Source organism: Condylura cristata, unplaced genomic scaffold (genome assembly GCF_000260355.1).
Source record: "Condylura cristata isolate star-nosed mole 26May11 unplaced genomic scaffold, ConCri1.0 scaffold00005, whole genome shotgun sequence".
Lineage (NCBI taxonomy): Eukaryota > Metazoa > Chordata > Mammalia > Eulipotyphla > Talpidae > Condylura > Condylura cristata.
Genome location: NW_004567106.1, coordinates 23,433,430 through 23,456,140, shown reverse-complemented (window position 1 = coordinate 23,456,140; position 22,711 = coordinate 23,433,430). Strand labels below are relative to the sequence as shown.

Here is a 22,711-nt window from a genome sequence, read left to right as displayed (position 1 = left end):
GTCCCAGTCTCCTAGGACAGTGCCTGTTTGAAAATGTCTCATATCAGGCCCTTTATAAATGTTTCCTGAGGTGTTTATAGGTTGACTTCTCTTCTGGTTTACTGAGAATCCTGACATAATTGATGTGGGATAAAATACACGGCTCTGAGCATGAATCTGCTGAATGCAAATCAACACCTTATTCAAATTGAGTTTTAATTTATAGGTTATAAATGCCGTTGTGATCCGTTATAGTTCCAATAACACTAACACATAAACAGTAAATCTACACCTGTGACTAAAATTGACTTGAGCTGAGAAAGGCTTTCTGGGGAGAAAAAAAAGACATGTTTAGCATTGCAAAAGGGAAACTACTACTTGCCATCTTTCCATTCTCGGGTAGCGTGATGTATGAAACCAAAGAGTTCATCTGTTGTCACAGCTTTAGGGTTTAAGTCATTCCAAATGGGTTTCTGTCTCATGTTAACATATGTTTGGTTCAGTGTTCTCAAAATCTGAAGAGAGAAAGGAAAATAGCTGAGAAAATTAATATCAATGTAAGCCAAGAGGAATGCAAAAAGATTTCCAAAGGAGTTTCCTTATTATTGTTCCTAGGCATTCTGTGTACATTAAAATTGGGAATGGGGGAAAAATTGTGCGTGCATCTTGAAAATTGTAATATAATCCTTTAGGATCAATTCAGCTTATTCCTTGAACTTAATTAAGCATTTGAGATCTGTCATCACATACACAAAGGGAAGTACTATATATAAGTGCTGTTCATATTATTACAGTCCACTCTTCCTGTATTACTTAAATTCCCCAAATTTAGCCTGCACCAGAATCACTTAGAAAGTATTAAACTCCAGATTTCTGGCCCCGGCCAGGACTCCAAATTCAGTAGATCTGGGTGGGACTGGTAACCTGAATTTCTGATTAGGGCCCAAGTGGTGCCTACACTGTTGATCTCGATGTGCTGAGTCTCAGTAGGAGGCTGGGTTGACTTGGGGGACGGGAGCTGCTCCTACTAGGTTCCTCAAGGTAGAGTGCAGGATGCTGATAAACACCCTGCAATGCACAGAACAGGCCCGACAACAAAAAGCAGAACAAGAGTACAAAGTGTCCAACGTGTTAGTGCTGAGAAAAACTGATTTAAATAATTGGGGAAAAGAGGCCTTGAGGATAGGAACTCACGGGATAGGTACCCCATGTCCATTTCATTAGTTGATACCCTCACGCAAATATCCACTCAACTATGCTGTCTGTATTCCTCCAAAGTCCTGGCTTAAGCTTACAATGTATCATATTCACCTGCTGACAGTGCTCGAAGGAGGATAAACAATTGCCAAATAATTTTAATAACAATAAATTTTTAAAAAAAGACCCTGTGCTCTGATGCTCTACTTAGATCAGTGTGAGTAAATGTTGAACAGAACTGAATCAGTGAAGATTAGATGAAGGAAATTGAATGTCTTAGGAATATTAAGCTGTATTTTTAGAAACCATTAATCTACTGGAAATTATAGAATTTAATTTTATCCTTCCTTGAACCATGGCCTATATTTGAAACTTACTCTAACAAAATAATTACAGGTCTATCAGTTATCTACTTTATTATTTCAATTATATTTTTCACTAGAAAAATCCCTATATAGGCCCTCCCTTTATAATTGTCCTACTCTGGGCTCTGCTTTAAATGCCGCAAGTTCCATATACACCCATGGTCTAAAGTCTCCTATGCCCACTCTGCTTATTTTTAGCCATTGGCTACTAAATATGTTTATAACCAAGCAGCCTAAGTTAAAATGCAAGCAGCTCTGCATATACATCTAACCAAAAAAATAAGTGTGTTGCCAGGGCTGTCAGTAAGACCAACCAGCTTCAAGCTAGCTGTAGTGTGGAGTGTATTAACATAAAGTACCTAGCATAATACGTGATAGGTACTTCAAAAGTGTGATTTTTGCTGACTCCTTTTTAAGTTTTGTTTTGGCCCTATAGAGGGCTATACTTCACAAGTATTGAAGGAAACATTTGTGTTTTTCTTAAAGATGGGGAATATAATGTAGAATGTTTTGGGAAGAGTCACGGTGATAAATGTGTATAGGGCCAATCCAATCCTATAAGCTAGGCGTCTTATCCAGAGACTATCAATATATTCACATTGACTAACATAATCCAGGTATAAACTGCATGAAATGGAATGATAAACTTCTAAATGCATAACTAGGATGCTAACAATTTCATATGGAAAGTCCAATCTCCCTCTCTGTTATATTTCTTCCTTGTCCCCAATATAAAGGAAAATAGAGGGAACTGATCAAAGAGCAATACAAGGGTCTCAGAGTCTCACCTCAAATTGTGGTGGACCTCACTGAAGGGAACTCTTTTAGGTACTATTGAAAATAGGCCAAAAATTTGTTGTTCCTTCCGTGGTGGAGACTAACAGATGAGGCACATACCTTACTCTTCCCTGTGCCTGCATTTCCAACCACGAACACAGAGTGCCGCACAGCCAACAGCTCTTCAAGCTGGACAACCTGCACAGCAAACATTCAGTCACTGATTCCCTTTAAAGAGTTGGTGGTACACAAAAACACTCATTTTTGCCCAATTCTTTCTTTACAATGCACACCAGCCCCCTACTGACAACAATGTGTTCTGAGAAAGTTAAAATAGGTGACAAATGCAAAATATAGTTTCTCCTGTACCCAGTAGTACAGAACATGTACTGTACATGTGTGGGAATGAAGAAAAGCCATTACACAGTGAAACACTGACACAGACAGAACTGAAGATTGGTTGTGCTTAGTAGGTGGCAGGAGTTACCAACATCAATGACACTGAACAAAAACCAGTCACCATCTATAACTGAATAAAGACAGATCCTCTAGCATAACTGAAATGGACTCCATAGAAATTCAATGTCATGTAATCACTCTACCCATACAGAGCATGCATAGGTACAACCTCTAATAAGTCAGATGGTATCATACACTTCTTCCCCACTTAAAGCATTACTGATGATTTTACTTCCAATTTTCTCTAATATGGAGAGAAAGGGAACAAAATTATCTTTGCATGTTACCAAAAAGAACTATTTATGAACTAATGGAAAGCATGCTTACATTTAAAAGCAAGACTTGAACATATTGGTATTTTTACTTCCACGTAGATTGTGAGTGCAAAATATTTATATTTACTGTGGAATCCTTTAAAGTACGTATTAAGGTGGCAGCAAGGCCAGTCTCCTCCCTGTGTTGATATTCTGGCTCAGTATCCCTAGCGACAGTTAACTGCTACTGCACTTCCCAGGGGCTCTCACTGCCAACTAGTCAAGGTTCTTGTTACCTTGAGAACGAAGCTTTCCTCAGGTTGCAGGCGGAGTTCCAGGGTAGACTGCCTGACCATCTGTTCAAAGTGTGGTGCTCTCCTCCGGGGTACATCCAGGGCTGGAAACAGGTCACTGACCAGGCCCAAAAACACGGGGGTGTCATCAGTCACTATTTTAGGCATATTGAAATCCCTTAAAGCTCTCATGAGCACCTAGAAAGGAGAAAACACTGTAAAAAGGCCAGTACAAGGTCTATGAAATATCTAAACAACTAAAGATATGATTTTTTAAATCCCCTATCGAAAGCACGGGCTATCAATACTGTTCTTTATGCGGAGGGTGTTCTACCTCTCAGGGGGTAACATGTTTATAAGTTCCCATGTGAGATCATGAGAAGCCTGTGTTATACCACGATGACCTCAGACTACCATGAGCAATTACTTCCCTGCCAACAATTGTTGATTTTGAGATGGGGTCTGAGATGTTTTTCTCCTTAATCCTCAAACTCCAGTGTGCAAATTAAACAGGCCCGTCAGATAATTTTGCAGAAAGTACTCTGAAAATTTCAAAATAATAAACTTCACGGTTTTTCATTTGGGTTTTTGTTCTGTTTTGGCTGCAAACCAAAGAAGGTTTTTATATTTGAAAAGCAGTAATTTGAACAATAGGATGACTTTTACAGAAAAAGTGTTTCAAAACAGCAGTAATACAAGAGAAAAATAAAGGCAAGAAAATCTGACCTAAACATGAATTGTGACAGAGAAGGGAAAGAAATATTGGAAATAGTGAACTTACATAAAATATCCTTAAACATGTAGAAAGACTCACATGAGTACATCTTTAATAAAAATACTTCATTCAAGTCATTCCACAAGCATGGACAAGACAGTGGACCTCACCACCACGCTCACCACTCAGAGAAAAATGCACAGCATGGCTGCTACTGGTTTTTCCCAGAAGGGATAGTAGCACATTCCTACCAGACCTGAATAACCTATGAGGCATCTTATTATGTGTTAGGTGATCACGCCTTCCAGCTCCATTCTTTATACACATCTTAAATCCCATGAAATGGACATACTTTGTTCCTTTAGATTATGTCTACAATGACATTTTCAGGATTAATGACTCAATCAGATTTTCAAAATGTCCCTCTGAGGACATCAAGCAGTAATTATTGAATTATTTTATGACTGCCAAAATACTTTCTGTGACTGATATTTCAAAAGCACTTATAAAATCACATTTTCTTACTTATATTCATAGCCTGGTACTTAAGAACACTTGTGATGTTCTTATGTCATTCTTTGAAATAATACTGCGGAGCCCTCTCTGGTGGCACAATGGATTGTAGTGCAGCCCGATGAAACCAGCCCCAGAAGCACAAGTTCAATCTCCAGCCCCAGAGCTGATCCACATGGCACAGCAAACTCTCCTGTCTCCCTGCTGCTCCTTTCAGCAGTGTACTTTGTTAGTCTTCCTGTTCTGCTCCCTGCTCTATCTCTGGTGAATCCTCTTACCCCTGCACCTCTGGCCTCTACCCCAGTTTTGTACACATAAATAATCTTTTTTTTTTTTTAAATATACTTCATTGAAAATATGTGTTTTTTGAAAGTCATGGAAGGCATGTTTTACCATCCAAGTATACCATTTATAAAGAAGTTTAGCTACTCATTCAACAAAATCCTATTAATATTACTTTACCTGATCTTCAGGTCTATTTTTATCCCCTCGTTTCAGGGAGCCAGCTACAACCAAGACAGACTTAATAGCACGAAGTCCCCAATCGTAATGGTCCTAAAATCAAGACATAGGTAAGTTTTCTAAAAATTTTTATGAGAGAGGGCCCTCCCTGGTGGCGCAGTGGGTTAAAGCACAGCATTAAGAAGCTTAAGCCACTTCCGCATGAGTTCGATCCCTGCCTGCCCCAGAGGAGATCCACATGGTGTGGCAGACCTGTCCTGACCCACCCGCTGCTCCCCTCAGCAGTGTACTTCGTCGATCTGCCTGCTCTGCTCCCTGCTTTGTCTCTGGTGAAGCCTCTCACCCTCTGCATCTCTGGCCTGTACCCCAGTTCTGTGTGAATAAATAAATCTTTAAAAATTTTTATGAGAGTAAGTTTGCCAGTCCAGAAGTAAGAGCTTGAAGCTAAAAAAAAAAAGTCCAGATAGGGCCCTCCCTGGTGGCACAGAGGGTTAAAGCACAGCACTAAGAAGCTAAAGCCATTTCCACATGAGTTCGATCCCCGCCCTGGAGGTGACCAACAGACCTCTCCTGACCCACTTGCTGCTCCACTCGGCAGTGTTTTTTGTTGATCTGCTCCCCACTCTGTCTCCAGTGAATCCTCTCATTGCCCCTGTACCTCTGGCCTGAACCCCAATTCTTTATGTACAAATAAATAAATCTTTACCACTGAGTTAAGTCATTATTAAATCTTCTCTGAAATGCTTACGCAGGGCTCCCTCTGCCTTCCTTGCTCTTCGCTCAGTACACTTGCTCATTGAGGAGCTCCACACTTTCACCTCCAACTACAGCACTTCTCCAGCTGGACACTGGCCATCCTGCCCTATGCTCTACCCTGGCTCGGCCAGATCTCCAATTCGCCTAATCATTCTTAATCACTTGCATGTGCCAGACCTAGTAGTGGCTCTTAATAGTCAAAACATTATTATTAAAATTCAGTGATAAACTTGTATCTGTTTGGAACTTGAAAATTATCCTCACCAGATATTCCTCTCACAGGCTCTGAGATCTTTGATCCAGAAACCTCAGTGTTTCTTTCATTTGTTCTGTGTCTTACTGTCCCCTCTCCCTTTAACAACAGTAGCAGTAAATATATTATTTGGATTCAAAAGATGCCCAATAGCTGTTTAAATATTATTACTGGGAATGAATATATGGTTGCACTCCCTGTTTCCTGGGTTCAGTGACATTTTCCCCCTATGATGATTTCCCCATTAAAAACTGAAATGGGATCGCTAGGAGGCGATGGGGGTGGGGGGGAGAGGAAGATATTGCAAGCCAGAAAAAAGTTTAATGCTTATAACTTACTGCCCAAAGACAAATGTCAAAAATCACACTGTATTTTCAACTCATTTTATACATACCATGTATCTAAAACACACAGTATAAGACACGAAACACTTGGAAATTATAGATCACATCTATAGTTTGGCATGCTGTTTTTTACATGTAACATCGTCATAATTTTTTCATGTTATTAATTATTACATGGTTTTTCCCTAGATCCACAGTAATCAAAATGGCATCCTGATTTTGCCTCTGAGATTCCAAATTTCATCCCAATAATGGTTATTTAAATGTGTACATCAGTAGAACAAATACCTGTGCTGTTTTAGCTGTGATGCTTTAAAACTTTCATCCTGAAACAGCTGCAAAATAATGTCAGCAGGAATTAATAAAAGGTCATCAAAAGACCAACGTCAAAGGGGATCACAAAGCTGAATTTAAAAAGTGACGCAGGTACAATGCAAGTTTTTGATACATCAACAACTTCATTGTAACTGATGAGAAGGTTACCGAATATACCCACAGATGTTAGGGAACAGTACAGCCAAAGTTTGTCTTTTTTTTTTTTTTTTTAAAGCTAAGCCAGCTCTTTAATATAACATTTCTACAGGTGTTCCTCTGAAAATCAGCTTTAGTTAATTCTTATGAACACTCCTACCTTCTCTGATTAGAAAATAATATTCTCACCAAGAAAAGAAGGCAACCTAAAATTCCATTTATAATTATAGTGCTGGTAAAATCTAAAATCACAGACATTGATATAAACAGTATTAAGTACAAATTAAACCCAAGACTTAAAATGTCTCAAGTTTAATTTCAGCAAAGAGAAATGTAAAACAGATTTTCAAAATTTCATGGAAAATAAAAATTACCCCTCTAACTGCAATTTGAATGATAATTTGAAGTAATTTCAAAAAACTGTTTTAATGGGACGTAAAAACCAAGGAAAAGTAACAAAGACTCCTCACCTGCTTGGAGAGAAGCTCCCTGCAGAGCGTGTACAATGTAATGAACTTTCGGGCTAATGAGCGTGCGTCCACAAAACCTTCAGCAACTAACATGATTTCACAGATTAGCTCAACGTCAGGGGCCACCATGGCACAGGGTCTAAACAGTAGATATGAAATTTAGTTTTAAAATGTGATAAAGTAATAAGTACAAATTGCTGAAATCAAGGGTTTAATTTGTACCAACATTCCAACCATTCCCAAGGAGGTCACAATTACTTCTGTCAATCACAGGTAACAAGACCCTTCACCTCAACAGAAAAATGTCCAGTAGTTACATAATACATAGAAAAAGATGGAAAGTCGGAAAATGGCAGCAGCAAAGTGTGAGATTGCAAGGAAAATCTGTGGGTGTATTCGGTAACCTTCTCATGTTGGTTGTCACTTTGGAAAGATGTAGTGATGCCTGATGTCTTATCCTATGTACAGCCCAGCCTTTAGACCTGTGGCCAGCACTGTCCTGATCTACAGCTGTTTTTTCTGACTTCCAGAGAGTAATTACTGCATGACATCACTAAGCATGGAACAGAGTAGAGGTACAAAAGTTTATACAATTAATTTTTTTTAAAGATCTATTTATTTGTACATACAGAACTGGGGTACAGGCCAGAGGCTCAGGGGTGGTGAGAGGCTTCAGCAGAGACAGAGTGGGGAGCAGAACAGGCAGATCCACGAAGTACACTGCTGAGGGGAGCAGCGGGCGGGTCAGGAGAGGTCTGCCACGCTATGTGGTCTCCTCCGGGGCAGGCAGGAATCGAACTCATGTGGAAGTGGCTTTAGCTTCTCAGTGCAGTGCTTTAACCCGCTGCGCCACCAGGGAGGGCCTTACAATTAGTTTTTTATTAGTAGCTGAGTAAACAATCACCTCACAAAATTGATGAAAATATAACTACTTCAAACTCCTACGAAGCATCTCTAACACATCCCTGCATGAGGCCAGTTTGGATACAATTCCAAATGAAAATCTACCAAAATTTAACTATGTTTTGTTTAAGTTCACCCTTAGACAAATGCCATGAACAGCAACATAATGCAAAAATTGCATTTAACAGAACTTAAGGGTAAAGAAGGAGCCAAAATAAGTAATTACATCTGATCACCTGATATCTTAGATTTATGAGAGCAAACACCCTAACATTTATCTATCAGTCTTTGAGTTTAATTACAATCTACTTTATATTTCAAGACACTTCAAAATCTTTCATCTTAAACATTATTCAGTGTCCATTTGGAACTATGTTATTCAGTACTTCTAAGTTGGTTCTACATTTCTTAATCTCTATCATATGATAGAAGTAATAATAATGAGGAATAAATAGAAGTGAAAAAAATCTACTTACTACATAAATACTGACAATATCTACTGAGCACTTCATGCTAATAAGGTGCTAAAAAGCTTTTCATGCACTCACAACTCTATATGGTGACTCTATATCTTACAGAGGCCTTATAGTAAGGTTTTGGGAAGTATAAGAATATGCCTGAGGTCACATGATTTTTAAGCTAGTACATACTGCTCTTAAGCTAGTACATACTACCTCTATGCTTGAACAATACCATTTATTGTCCAAATTTCCCTTCAAACTTTGCTGGCATAAGGGTTAACACCCAAAATAAATGACTCTGTACTTAAGCCAAAGTTATGAAAGCTTCACAAAACCATTTCAAAGTTTAGGGCCCTAGTAAAAATGCTTATGTGATAAGTCGGGTTAACAATTTTTATTTAGTAATAACTACAAAGCTATAGTAATCAAAAAAGCATGGTCCTAAAATAAAAACAGAAACACAAGCCAAGCACAGCAGAATTGAGAGCCTAGAAGTAAACTCCCATATTTATGGGCAGTTAATCTATGCAAAGGAGCCAATAGTATACTCTAGAGAAAGACGAGTGTCTTCAACAAATGGTGCTGGGAAAACTGGGCAGTCAGATACAAAACAGTCAAACTAGATCATCTCACATATTACAGAACTTAACTAAAATGTATTTAAGATAGGGATATAAGACCTGGAGCCATTAAAATCATTGGAGAAAACATAAGTAAAGCACAACACAATATTGGCTTCAGAAACATCAAATGGGAGTATATCAAACCAAAAGCTTCTGCACAGTGAAAGAAACTACCACTTAAAACAAACAAAAACATCCAATTGAATGGGAGAAAATAACTGCACATCATACTTCTGACAAAGAGCTGATATTGACAACCTATAAAGAATTCACACAACATACAGCCTTCATAAAAATGGGCAGAATAGCTAAACAGACACTCCTCCAAAGAAGGCACACATGGAAGGCTGCCTGGCACATGAAAAAAGTGCTTATCATTAGGGAAATGCAAATCAAAACCATCATGTGATATCACCTCACACTTGTGAAAATGGTCCATGTCAAAAAGATCAGAAACAGCCAGTGTTGGCGGGGACATGGAGGAAAAGGAAACCACGTACATTGTTGATGAAAGATAGATGTCCAAGTCCCTCTGGAAAATAGTATGGCAATTTCAAACACATTAATAGATCTACTACGGAATACAGCAGTTTCAGTCCTAGTTACCAGCCCTCATAATGCAAAAACTCTAATTTGAATGGCTATACACAATTCTGTGTTCACTGAAGCATTAATAACAATAGCCAAATTATGAAAACAGCAGAGGAGTCAGTAGAGCAGAAAAAGTGGTATATATACAGCGGAATGCTACTCAAGTATAACCAAAAGCGAAATGGTCTTTCTCTATTTGCAACCTTGGCTGGAACTGGAGGAAAAAATGCTAAACAGAATGCATCAGAGAGGAAGAAAGACAAATACCAGAAGTTTTCATTTATATGTGCAATATAGAGATACAAAACAAATGGTCAGATAAAACCAAACCAACAGTGCAAAGTGAACATGGAATCAAGACTACAAGAAGAGGAGGGAAGCAAATGGACTGTAGCAGAGGATTATAGGTGTCTTGGTGGCGGGTGCGGTGTGAGGACCTGGTACCTGAGGAGGTGTGACTTTATCATATATATTGCTGTATGTTATTGTGATTTAAGAAACTTCAAGTGAAAAATATATAAAGACTAAATAGCAATGAACAAAAATAATCCAAAAAAATCTTAATAACACCTTATCTATTAAAGGAATTGCATTAATCATTACAAAGATTTTTACAAAAATGTGCTCAGATGGTGCCATTGATTAATTCAATCAAATATTTATGGGGTGATTAATATTAATCCTGACAAACTGAGAAGAAAATAGAAAAGGGAATATTTTCTAAGTTAACTTCATGTGCTTAGTATAACCTGATTCAAAACCATCGATAAGAAGGGATATGTATGTAACAATCACAAACAATCTGTATCAAATTGATATTTAATCAAATTTAAAGCTTCATACTTTGATGATTCATTTAAGAAAATGAAAAGAGCAAGCCACTAACTGTAGGAAAAATATTTGCAATTTATGTACTTAATCAGGGAATAGAATGTGGAATGTTGCACTTCACAAATGATAGTGTGGTGACAACATGTATGGCCATGAAAAGATGCTCAAGTTACTTTTAGCTATCGTGAAAAAGCAAATAAAAGATCTTTCAATCACCTAATCATTCTATATTTAGGGATCTACCTTGTGTATTAATCTGAAAAAAAAAAATAAGGTAACTTCATGTAAGAGATAGTCTGCTATTTTATGATAAAAATCAAACCAAAACCAAACCCTACACATCAGATAACAAAGATTGGTTACAAAAATTGTGAACAAACATGGAAGAAACTATTTTGGAACTACATACATACAATATTTAAACAAAAGGTCTATACTATTTAGAAGCAGTTTATGTTCAAAATATTAAATAAGTTAATTAAAGTCAAATCTAACCTAAACTCCATACCATATGAATTATCAAAGAGATTAGGATAAAATAAAACAATTTCTGGGTGCTAATGCTCAAAGTTATTTCTTTATTCTTTTCTGTATTTTACAAATATTCTACAATTTCTAAAAATCATGATTATAAAATATTATTAAAGAATAAGCATTATGTATTCAATGTACCATGCAGCTTTTCAGTAATAATTTTGCATCTCAATTTCGTAATTCAAGAGGGTCAATTTATTATGGTTAAAGTTATCTGCATAAAGGAATTCCAAGGAAACAGTGAGCGCTTTTTCCTAGGAATTCTAGAGTGAAAACAAATAATTTAACAGTGCAAACCAGCAACGTTAGGTGGCATGAGTGTTCCAGATGCTAAGCAGCAAAGTTTAACACTTGCCTGAAAAGAGCTTTGAGATTTTCCGGTAATTCAGTACGGCCAGCATATCCTGGGTTCATAGTAATAAATATTCCAACTGATGGCTTCAGTGTGATAGCTTCTCCAAGAAATACAAATCTACCATAAAAAGAACACCGATGAAATTAAATGTGTTCATTGAATATGAATGCACATTGACAAATGCAAACCACTGCAAAAATGCAAATTATTATTAGGAAGCTGTTTATTCTGTGTAATTTTCTTTAAACTTTGTAAGTGCACATATTTTGAATATATGCTTTAAATCATGTTTATTAAAAATATTCTCCCTTCCCCCAAAGGAATTATAAATATGGGAAGTGTTTTTTTATAGTTCAGCGTAGCCATAGTTTGTTAGAATAAAAAGATGAGGACTTGACGACTGTAAATGTTAAAAAAGGTAATGTTCTGCCTACAATGTGGGGTACAAGTCTGTGAAAGGATTCTGCATAGACTAAGAGGAGAAAGGGGCTCCTTGTTCCCCTGTTTTGGGTCTATTTGCTTGCCACTCTCTCCCCTCCCTTTCTTCTTCCCATTTATTCAACAACTATTGACAGATTACCAATGAGTGGTAGAACAACCTGATTGTTATGACAGTTCTGGAGCCAGATTGTGAGTATTCAGAGACTAGTTAGTTCACTGTAGACACATTCCAATTTCTTCAACTAGCATTACCCACTTGGTTGGACGGTGAAGATTAACTTTGCCTATGAGGGTTATATATATAAATGACTAAGAGTTCAATACCTAGGACATGGCAAGTACTCTATAGATGTTAACTAGACTGCAATAGTTATCACTTAAAGGTACTGGAGAAGCACTAAGGATTTTCAGAAAGAGTTGCAAGAACCAACTAGGCTATTGCTGGTTAAGAAAATGGGTGATGGTCCATGGGGATTACAACTGGGATGGAAAAATGCACAAAATGAAGAATGATGAAAAAAAAAACATATATACACACATGCACACACATATATATATGCACAAGGGCATAATAGGCAAATTAATGCTATTTCTTTTTAAAAATCAATTTTAATTTAATAATAAAAAAGAAAAATAATAAACTTACAAAAATTTTTAAAAATTAAAAAATAGTATGTCTTAAAAAAAAGAAAGTGGGTGATAAGGGGCTATAGTGGGAACCAAATTGAGAAGGAAAAGGTAACTTTCCAGTGGGAGTAACAGACAAAATATAAGGCTTGTCTTGATGGAATGGGGATGCCTGAATAGGTTATGAGCTGGCCTATACACAGACTAGGGAAAAGAGATAGTTATAATTTTAAAACAAAAATTCTTAAATGCTAGAAAATTCAGAAAAGACGATTTTTGTATATTTAAACAAGAACAGAGAAGTCTTTGCTCCCAAGAATGTTAGGCTAGCAACGGCAGGCCTGGCAGGGCTGCCTGCAAAAAGAGGTGGATATTACAGAGCAACTGACTGCTCTTCCATTATACACAGCAGGGAGAGATACAGTCCAAGTTATGGACCTCAGGGGAGGACAGCCAGCAAGGTGCCAAAGAAATGGTCCCATCTTAAATACTCAAATGTCCAGAGCATTTCATAAAACTCATGAAACGACAAAGGTGCCTACCAACCTGTATGTAGACTAGCATGAGGATGAAGAGGCACATCTCCCAGAGTGAAGACAGAAAACCAAGAAGTATGGCTGGAGATTTTCAGAAAGCCTTGCATAGAGCAGTTAAATAAACCTCCTTAAAAAAGGATGACCACAAATAACATCTTGGTTATATCAAATAAGATTTTGAGACTATGTCTGGAGATCAATGAGGAAGGAACTGACTTCTTCAACATGGCACTAGAATTATAGCAGTGAAGGGTACAGACATCTGGTCATAGGGCTTATATCCAGATGTCAAGTGGTAGAAGGACAAAGAGGTTTTCTAGAAGGTAGAAACATCTACCACAATATGTACATCTATAATAACTGCAAACTTCTGCAAGAGGTTCAATCTATTGTAGATTAAATGATTAGGAGCTAATCTTTCCCTGATTGGAGGGCTGAAAAGCCCTCTTAGTTAAGACAGCTAGCTGAACATACCCTAATAAGTAGGTAGACCAAATAAATGAGACTACACTATATAAAAATGTAACAAAGAAAACCAAAATTGTGTACTCTATTTCGCAAATTAAGCTTTCAAACCCCAAGTTTTAGTCACATTTTGTCTTTTTGAATGTGGTGTGTTGAGAAGTAGGTAGGTTCTGGGTATATATGGAAGGTTTTCATCCTGAGCAACTGGAAAAATGTTAAGAGTGTAAGCTAACAAAGCAGGTACTGATGGAAAGATCAGGAATTTAACTATGCATCTATTAAAAATAACAGGCCTCAGGGCCCTCCCTGGTGATGTGGCGGGTTAAAAAGAGGCTAAAGCCACTTCAGCATGAGTTTGATTCCCCACCCCGGAAGTGACCCACATGGCACAGCAGACCTCTCCTGGCCCACTTGCTGCTCCCCTCAGCAGTGTATTTCTTCAGTTAGCCAGTTCTGCTCTCTCCTATCTCTGAAGAAGCCTCTCATTGCCCCTGCACCTCTGGCCTGTACCCCAGTTCTCTATGCATAAATAAATCAACCTTTAAAAAGAAGTATTAGTTAAAAAAAAGTAACACGCCTCAGAGACATCAACTGCAGTTTTGAGATGTCCCAATAGGCAGTGTCTATGTATTGCTAAGTCTAGGGGCTAGGACGCTTGGACATCTGATGGCCAGCAGCATACAACGGTGTTGAAAGCCTTATGAGTGGATAAAATCACCAAGGGGACAAGCTGCAACTCTATGTTACTGAATAGGAATAGGTCAGGAAATTGCATCAATGAAAATGATACTTAACATTAATATGGTTCTTTCCATATGTGAAGCACTAGTACAAGTGTTTTACATTTAATCACCACAGTCAATAAGGAGCTTCCATACTTTGCCTCATTTTATAGATGAGAAGAAACCAGCAAAGCAACAGTTGTGAGCCAGGGAATGAACTAGAAAGGTGTGGTGTCCTTGCATACACATGGAGACTGAGTGTCACTTACAGAGGAGGGGTTAAGCATGAAAAAGGCAACTAGAAGTTCAGGCCAGATCAGCCTGGAGAATGGCATCCTCCAAATTTAGCATTGAAATGGAATTTATTCCTTCAGTGATTTAAATTATGGGATGAACATTTGTTGCCTACAACAAAGGCACTTAAACACTTAAAAACCACTTAAAATGGGCAATTATTCAAAATAATTCCTCCGATCTGGCTCTCTCTCTCTTCCTATCCATTTCAGTAGACAGAGGAATAGTAAGAGACTGACAAGGTTTACTGCCTTACTCCATGTTATTCTTCCCATTTGTAATAGAAAAAAGTCACATGCCACTTACTTCTTCCTCCTGTTTCTGATGGCATCATGTATCATTTTCACTTGGACTGCCACCACTGACAGAACTTCAATAGAAATTCGATTGAACTCATCAAAGCAGCCCCACGCTCCTGCTTGCACCAGTCCCTTATAGATATCTCCTATGGACTAAACAGAGCAGGCAGTGAGGATTTAACAGGACAGTTTTCTAAACTATTACCATGAATCATTACAAGTCAGGAGCGAGGCCATTTGAATCTGTCATCTTACACATCATTTTACAACTCACTTTGTAGTCCATTTGTTCTGAGCAGTTGAACACATAGACCATCATGCCCAGGGCACGTCCAAGATCTTTGGTGGTTTCTGTTTTCCCGGTACCAGCTGGGCCAGCTGGAGCTCCGCTCATGGTGAGATGAAGTGACTGAGTTAAGGTAATGTAACACCTGTAAGCAATGGAAAGCGCAGACATTATCGCCGAATAAGAGATTTCTGGAAAACATGAGGGGCAGTCCAATCGTTGTTCAAAGTTTAAGAAGCACAGAATGAGGTAGCAGCACAGAATATTGACATACTTACGACTTGTTCATGGCAATCAGTCACAATAATATTTTTTATCAAATTTATAAAATTGGTTATTCAAAAATAATATATCTCATTTTCTAAGAGCTGTGTATCTGAACAAATAACACTTGATTAACAATGCTACAGAGTTTCTGGTAAAGATACTAATATGACATTATGTCTCAAACTATTGTGTTTTAGGGATTAATTTTAAATGTGCTGACACATGAATATGGGTTATGATAATACAATTTTGTAAGAATGTTTGAGAGGTTATCTGAGAAAATCATTCAGACAAAACTTAATTGTTGTAAAAGAAGGGAAACTAATAAATGGAATAACCTTACATGGGGTTTCCACAGATTTATAAATTATTTTGTACAGTCACTGTATCTAGTGGAAAGACATATAGGTGGAGGTCAGACAACCAAGGTTGGTGTCTGCTCATTATCAGGTTTTAATCTTAAATAGGTCTTTGGATGACTTACATTTTCTCCCCTCACAAAATGAGGCTTACTGTAGAGATAAGGAAAGTCGAAGATAAGTATGTTGAAAACTTGGAATAGTGTGCAAACAGAAGCAACTACTAATGAAAATAATGCTTCTATAGTTCATGGCCACCACATGTTTAAGTGTCTTTCACCTTGAGTACACAATGGAAACACCCTTGGACTAGGAATACAGCTCTTTCTGAAGTGGAACCGTTCCCTAGCATCTTTTCATGTGGCTCCAGACCTATGGCTGCCTGTATGCCACCGACTGTGTTTCCTTCTATCCTTGCAGCCAGGAGTGGACAAAGTCAATGTGTCATGTGTTGATATGATTTTTACCATGCCTAGGGCACTTCCTTTAAGATGTTTTCTCCTTTTTCACTGGCTGAAAACCAAGTAGGCGCCATATTTAGCAAGTCAGCCACCTGCCAGCCTAGACTCCTGCGTTATTCTCCTCTGGACTGTTACCCAAGTGAGGTATCAGTCTCTGTGTTACTGAAGGCATGGTTTTTTGTCTCGCTCTCCAATAGCAGCTTGGGCTGCAATCCTATCCAGACCACCTCAAATTTGACCTAAAGGAAGTTTTTGAAAGCATCTTTGTGCTAAACAATTCGTAAATAATCCAAAGAATGAAATTAAAAAGGAAATGTATACACTGTAAGCATCTTCCCCATCACTGTCCACACTATTAAAAGGAACATTCATCGTCCTTTCAACTTCCAAATAAACCAGTGATATTTTAATCATCAAGTTAATAAGCTATCAGTCTTCACATAGTGATAAACTTTAAATGCCTCATCCCTTTCTTGCTTATATCCTGTGTCTTTCTTCCCATTTTCTCTACTTATGGATGCATGCATTCAGTAAGTTCTTAACATCTGCAATCTTGACTACTCTCAAATGATTTTGTCAAGCTACGGCATTTAACCTGCCATACTACAAACAGATGTAAATTACTGAACAAAGAATTTTAGTTAGAGACAAGTGAAAAAGAATTGGAGAAAGAGAATTCAGAAATCATGCAATATACCAGTGATGAGATAAATGTAAGGACAAGCACAAAGCTAGCGAATGAATTCTGCCTTCCTCCCAGCACCACCATCACAACCCAGCTTCTCAGACACATTGTTGAAACCATCTACTCTTTTAGTCCCAAATAAACTTAGTGTAGTGACAGTGGATAACTGAGATCATCCACCCGTGATATTAAGGAATAAATTATCTTTCGTGAACACCAAGAATTAAATGTGCTTTCTCCCACCAAATAATTCAGCAGCAGCTGGACGAATAACAAAGAATTTCATGGCAGTGCAATATATCCTTACCTCTGCAACATTCTGACTATCTGGATTTATTTACTTGGTGTAAGTGGCAATGAACTTTTAATAATAGCAACTCCTCCCTCCCTTTACATATTTAAGCCACACTGCCTCTCTGTCATTCCTCGAACTGGCAAGCTCCTTCCCAATTAGAACCTTTGTTATGTTCTTTGCTTCTAACGCTGCCGCAGGATGTCTGCACAACAAATTTCTTGTTATCATTTAGGCTCATTTTAACTATTCTTTCATTCAACCTATAGGAGACTCTCCCTTGAAGACATATCACCCTATTTCATTTTTCAGTTGCATATGCTGCCTAAAATAACTTTATTTACTTGTTTTTCTTCATTCCCAGCTGCCCACTCTCACAGTATACTCTCTTAACCAAAAAGTGTGCTTTGTGACAGTGGGAACTCTAACACAGAATTTAAGTATTTAGCACAGTGCTTTGTAAGTATTTGTTGGATCACTTAGTGAAGGTATATATTCTCTTCCTTCCTCCTTTTGTGGGTAATTCTTCAAAAATGAATTAACATCAGCAGTTCTTATTATTACACTATCAATAGAGGGATATGAGGCAGGGGTGCTTACAAACCTTAACATTAGGATGTTATACATAGACAGCCAGGAAGAATGGGCTCACTGATCAAAGTTGCTACTTAACGACACATTAATATGTTAACAATATTTGTGTTTGTATATTGTATAGCTTCTGTGATTATGTTTGTCTAATTTGGTTCTTTTGTCTCTAAAGTCAATACTCACTGTGTTACTGAGTTCATTTATATACAGCCTTCATTTACTTTCCCAACTGATTCATCATTTTTTTCCATTCTTTTCAGTGTCACACCTCTACACCCAGGCTTGGGAATTCTTTTGGCTCGGTGTTTCCTATCTGACTCACACCTGTAATAGTTACCTGTCAGTCAGAGGAGTGATCACAAGTCGAGGGCTGTTTCCAAGGTATTCGTAAAAGTACTGGAACTGTGCATCACAAATATTAACAAAACAGTGTTTCTGGGTATCCTCCCACTGGTGACGGAGTTGAGACAGCCAAGCAAAAGCTTGGGGACTGACAACCTAAAATTATAGCATGATCAACAAAGGTAATCTGTTAATTTAATCAATTCTGCTGGTTCACGTTTCATTTCTAAAAACTGTACAAAAAGGAAATTTATTAGATACTACTGCATATTGCAACTGCTTGTAAATAAATGGAATGCTTTAATAAGAAATGTGAGTAATAAAAGTCTTCATTTTAAGAGGCCTTTCACTATAAAACAGTATCAATTTGTTCAAGCAGTGCTTTTCCTCCTTTTATGAATCACCCTAGGGAATTACATCATGTAACTTTTTACTCATACCACTGAAATCAGACTTAATATTCATACTAAGATAGCACAAAATCCATAATTTTTGAATGTTGGAGGTATAAAAACACTATTTTCAACAGGTGCATTCTAATACTAGTGTGCTTTTGGTAAGAAGATTCCCCACTTCTTTTTTTATTAAATCAAAATAATATTTCTTCATTGCTATTCTTTCTTAATTCAACCTAGTCATCTTCAAATTACAGGTGGCCCTGTATCTATTAATTTGTTTGATACCTATGCAAGTCTCAATATACTGAAAAATTATCAGGAATTAGACAAAGTTTTCATCCTTTTTGCTACAAAACAAAGGACATATATTTTTTTTATTACAAAGTTTATTCTTACATCATTTTGCACATTTTTTTTCCATCTCGATTGCAATCCCTGCGGGACAAAGGACATATTTTAAATCATAACTTATACTACTGAAACAAAACACCAAACTGGTAACAGACTAAGATTTATAAGAAGGTGCAAGGCTGTATTCTAAGACAACACATCACCAAAGTGAGAAAGTAAAATAAGTAATGATTTGCAAAGATCAGTTTTGTATTAGCAATTAAAAAGTATTATTCACTAATTGTCCTGAACCTGGTTCAAAAATAATTTTAAGTTTATGGTTGACATAAAGAAGCATTTGCTTGCACTTTGTTGGGAGAATTAAAGTTCACACTGATTTCAATGAGCTAAGAACTAGAAAATCAGAAAACACTTCATGATACATAAATGCATTCAAATTATCTTACTGTTGTACTACCACTCAGAAAACAAAGAGATTTGGAAGAAGGAGGTGACAGGCATTTATATCAATGTCATTAAGTACAGAAGCATATTCCTACCATTTGTAAGTATGAATGTATTTTGGAAAAGGGTGAGAAAATTCTTTCATATTAAATGTTGCTAGCACCTGGCATGTGGACTTTTTAAAGAGATAAAGAAGGTTACTAATACACTGAAAATCACTTCTTTAAAGAAATGAAGTTAACCATGAAATGAAATGAGGTTACCAACGCTTCTTTTTCTTTAAAAGGAAAATAATCAAATGACATATATACAATGCTAATGTATGTTAGCTACTAGCCACAAAGTTGACCAGCAGAGGCAGATGACCAAGGTAATTATAGGTAGGCACACCAGGAGACAGGGAATTAACATGGTGACTTCTTGTGGTTCTTCAATCCTGGGTTACATTTTGCATGATCTGGATTAGAGGCTCCTGACTTGGCAAAGCCCATTGGGATATCACTAAGGATAACTCTCACAACAATATTATCAGCCCAACCAGACTCACCCAAAGTAAGTATATCTAACTTTTCAGGACTAATTGAAGTACACTAAACAAAACACATTTTAAAAAATGACTTTCTTGAAAATACTCTTGCCAATAAACACTACTTTTAGGAATCAACAAAATATGTAAATTTTGAACAACTTGCCTTCTGAGAAATAAGTTTTGCCACCACATCTCTGGCATGGACATCTATAGTACAAATTGTCATGATTTTTTGTCTGTCTCCAGGTAGAAGTTCTCCCAGAAGAAGTGCAATCAGTGCATTCAATTGAGAAATCTAGAAGGAATTTTTAAAAGAATTAAAATTACAAGTAATAAATATTACTCTCTTTGAGTTGAGAGTCCAAGAAGACAGGTGAGCCTGTGAGCAATGACAAAGCCAGGGGCAGAAGAAAGGTTTCCTGGCTACAGAGAACTCACATTCCATCCCAATGATGATCTAGTTCTCAATTCTGCTGGAATAGCAGTGTGCTGTGACCTATAAAAGTGTAGTAAGAACTAAATATCATATAAACTTTTTTTTTTTGATAGGTGATAGCAAAGACTGCTCAGAAATGCTACAAATGTCAAATTGAAGAATGCCCTGCTTCTTTTTTTTTTTTTAAAAAAAGATTTATTTATGCATACAAGAACTGAGGTACAGGTAAGAGGTGCGGAGGTTGAGCAGATTCAGAGGCAGAGTGGGGAGCAGAGCAGGCAGATCTACCGAAATACATGGTTGAGGGGAACAGCAGGTGAGACAAGAGAGGTCTGCTGTGCCATATGGGTCACCGCTTTGCCCCAGGATTGAACTCATACTGCAGATAGCTTCACAGTTTTGCAGATAGCTTCACAGTGCTGCACATTAACCCCTTGCACCACCAGGGAGGCCCCTATTCTACTGAATTCTTCTTATTCACATACCTATTCTCATTAGGTCCATTGATTTCTTAATCTTTATTTTTCAAACCACTAACTTCTTTTCATAGAACAGAAAATGAATTTAATGGAACAGAATATCATTTCTGTGACATCACAGAAATGAGATGAAAAATGTGTTGTGTTACTAATAATATTGTTTTGTGAAACTTTCAGACCCAAATTTTTTACTGTGAATATAGTTGTACAGATATGGTCTTACATACACCTTGTTAATTGTGGTTGAAAGTTTAAAAAATACTATTTTTTGGTGGTTGCTTTATTAGAATGCTTATTCAGATAAAACATTTAAAGGTTTAGTTGAGGAAAATATTTTGCCATACTCCAGGGGAGCATATTAGAAAATACCATTCCCTTTCCCCTTTAGTTCTACAAAGGACAGTCACTTACAAACTGAGCGAGTTGATAAGAGGTGAATATGACAGATCACCAAAGTTCTGAAACCTCCATAGTCTACAGTCAAAACCAGGTTTCCTGCAGCACTATTATCACATCTCAAAAAAACATGAAACTCAGCATGTTTGGCTGAACTAGGGAAGGATACAGAATTTTAATAAGAATGGAAAAAGCAGACAAATGATAACCCTAACATGTACAATCTATATGTACATGTATATTCTCTACAGGAAAATGTACAATGTACCAGGCACTAAACAATTGCCTCTATCATCTCACCTAGTCTCCACAACAGGCACAACACAGACTTAGTAGCCACATTTACCAGTCAAGGGAGAAAGAATTCAAACCTAGAAGTTTGACTTTAGAGTCTGAACTCTTACTAAATGTAAAAGTAGGTCACCTATACCAGTCTCTATGAAATCAACCCATCTACCACCTTCAAGGTAGAGAAATGGCTGCTGGGCAAAGAGCATTCTAGAAAGACTTAAAACCAAGCACAACAAGGAATGCATATAAATAGTCACAAATGTTTTGCTAGGGTCAGCACAGAGTACCACAACACAGACAGCAATGGGGCCTTGCCTAAGCTAGGACTCAGAAAGTTACCTGGAGGAAAACCAGCATGTAATACCTAAAGAATGGGCATGATTAAGATTGTTGAGAACTTAAGGATTGGCCATGAGGTGATATTTCATGACAGGAGTCAGCCTGTATGAAAGTCCAGGATACAGCAGATAAACTTATCAGTCAACTGGGAGAAACTGAGAATGAGGAGAAATGGCAAGAAAGCTAGATCAAATGCCCAAGGGTGCTGGGCAGGAAAGCGAGGGCCCGAACACGAGGCATAGCTCCAGAGTCTGAACTTTAATCTGAGGGCACTTAGATGCTACTGAAGAAATTTGGGAGATGAGAGGTGATTACATTTTAAAAATTAATTTTAAGTTTTCCTCAACAAAAATAAAGTAAACAATCCCATCAAAAAATGGGCAGTAGAGCTAAAAAGACACTTCTCCAAAGAGGAAATGAAGATGGCCAACAGGCATATGAAAAAATGTTCAACATCACTTGTAATAAGGGAGATGCAAATTAAAACCACAATGAGATACCACCTCACCCCAGTGAGAATGGCACATCTTCAAACAACTAGCAACAACAATTGTTGGCGAGGATGTGGAGAAAAAGGAACTCTCCTGCATTGCTGGTGGGAATGCAAACTAGTACAACCTCTATGGAAAACTGTTTGGAGGTTCCTCAAACTGCTAAACATGGAGCTTCCCTATGACCCAGCAATCCCACTGCTAGGTATCTATCCAAAAGACACAAAAACACTGATTGAAAAAGATACTTGTACCCCCATGTTTATTGCTGCTTTATTTACAAT

General features: G+C 37.5%; 1 protein-coding gene across 1 annotated transcript in view; it reads right to left on the bottom strand.

Moving 5' to 3' along the window:
* Positions 1-22,711, bottom strand: part of DNAH11 (dynein, axonemal, heavy chain 11) — a 256,915-nt gene that overhangs the window by 144,671 nt on the left and 89,533 nt on the right. Inside the window, 10 exon segments of the mRNA XM_004676758.2 lie at positions 358-494; positions 2,439-2,516; positions 3,328-3,522; positions 5,015-5,107; positions 7,309-7,447; positions 11,607-11,723; positions 14,998-15,143; positions 15,265-15,421; positions 18,269-18,429; positions 20,159-20,290. Of these exon segments, the coding sequence (XP_004676815.1) occupies positions 358-494; positions 2,439-2,516; positions 3,328-3,522; positions 5,015-5,107; positions 7,309-7,447; positions 11,607-11,723; positions 14,998-15,143; positions 15,265-15,421; positions 18,269-18,429; positions 20,159-20,290 (1,355 nt within the window).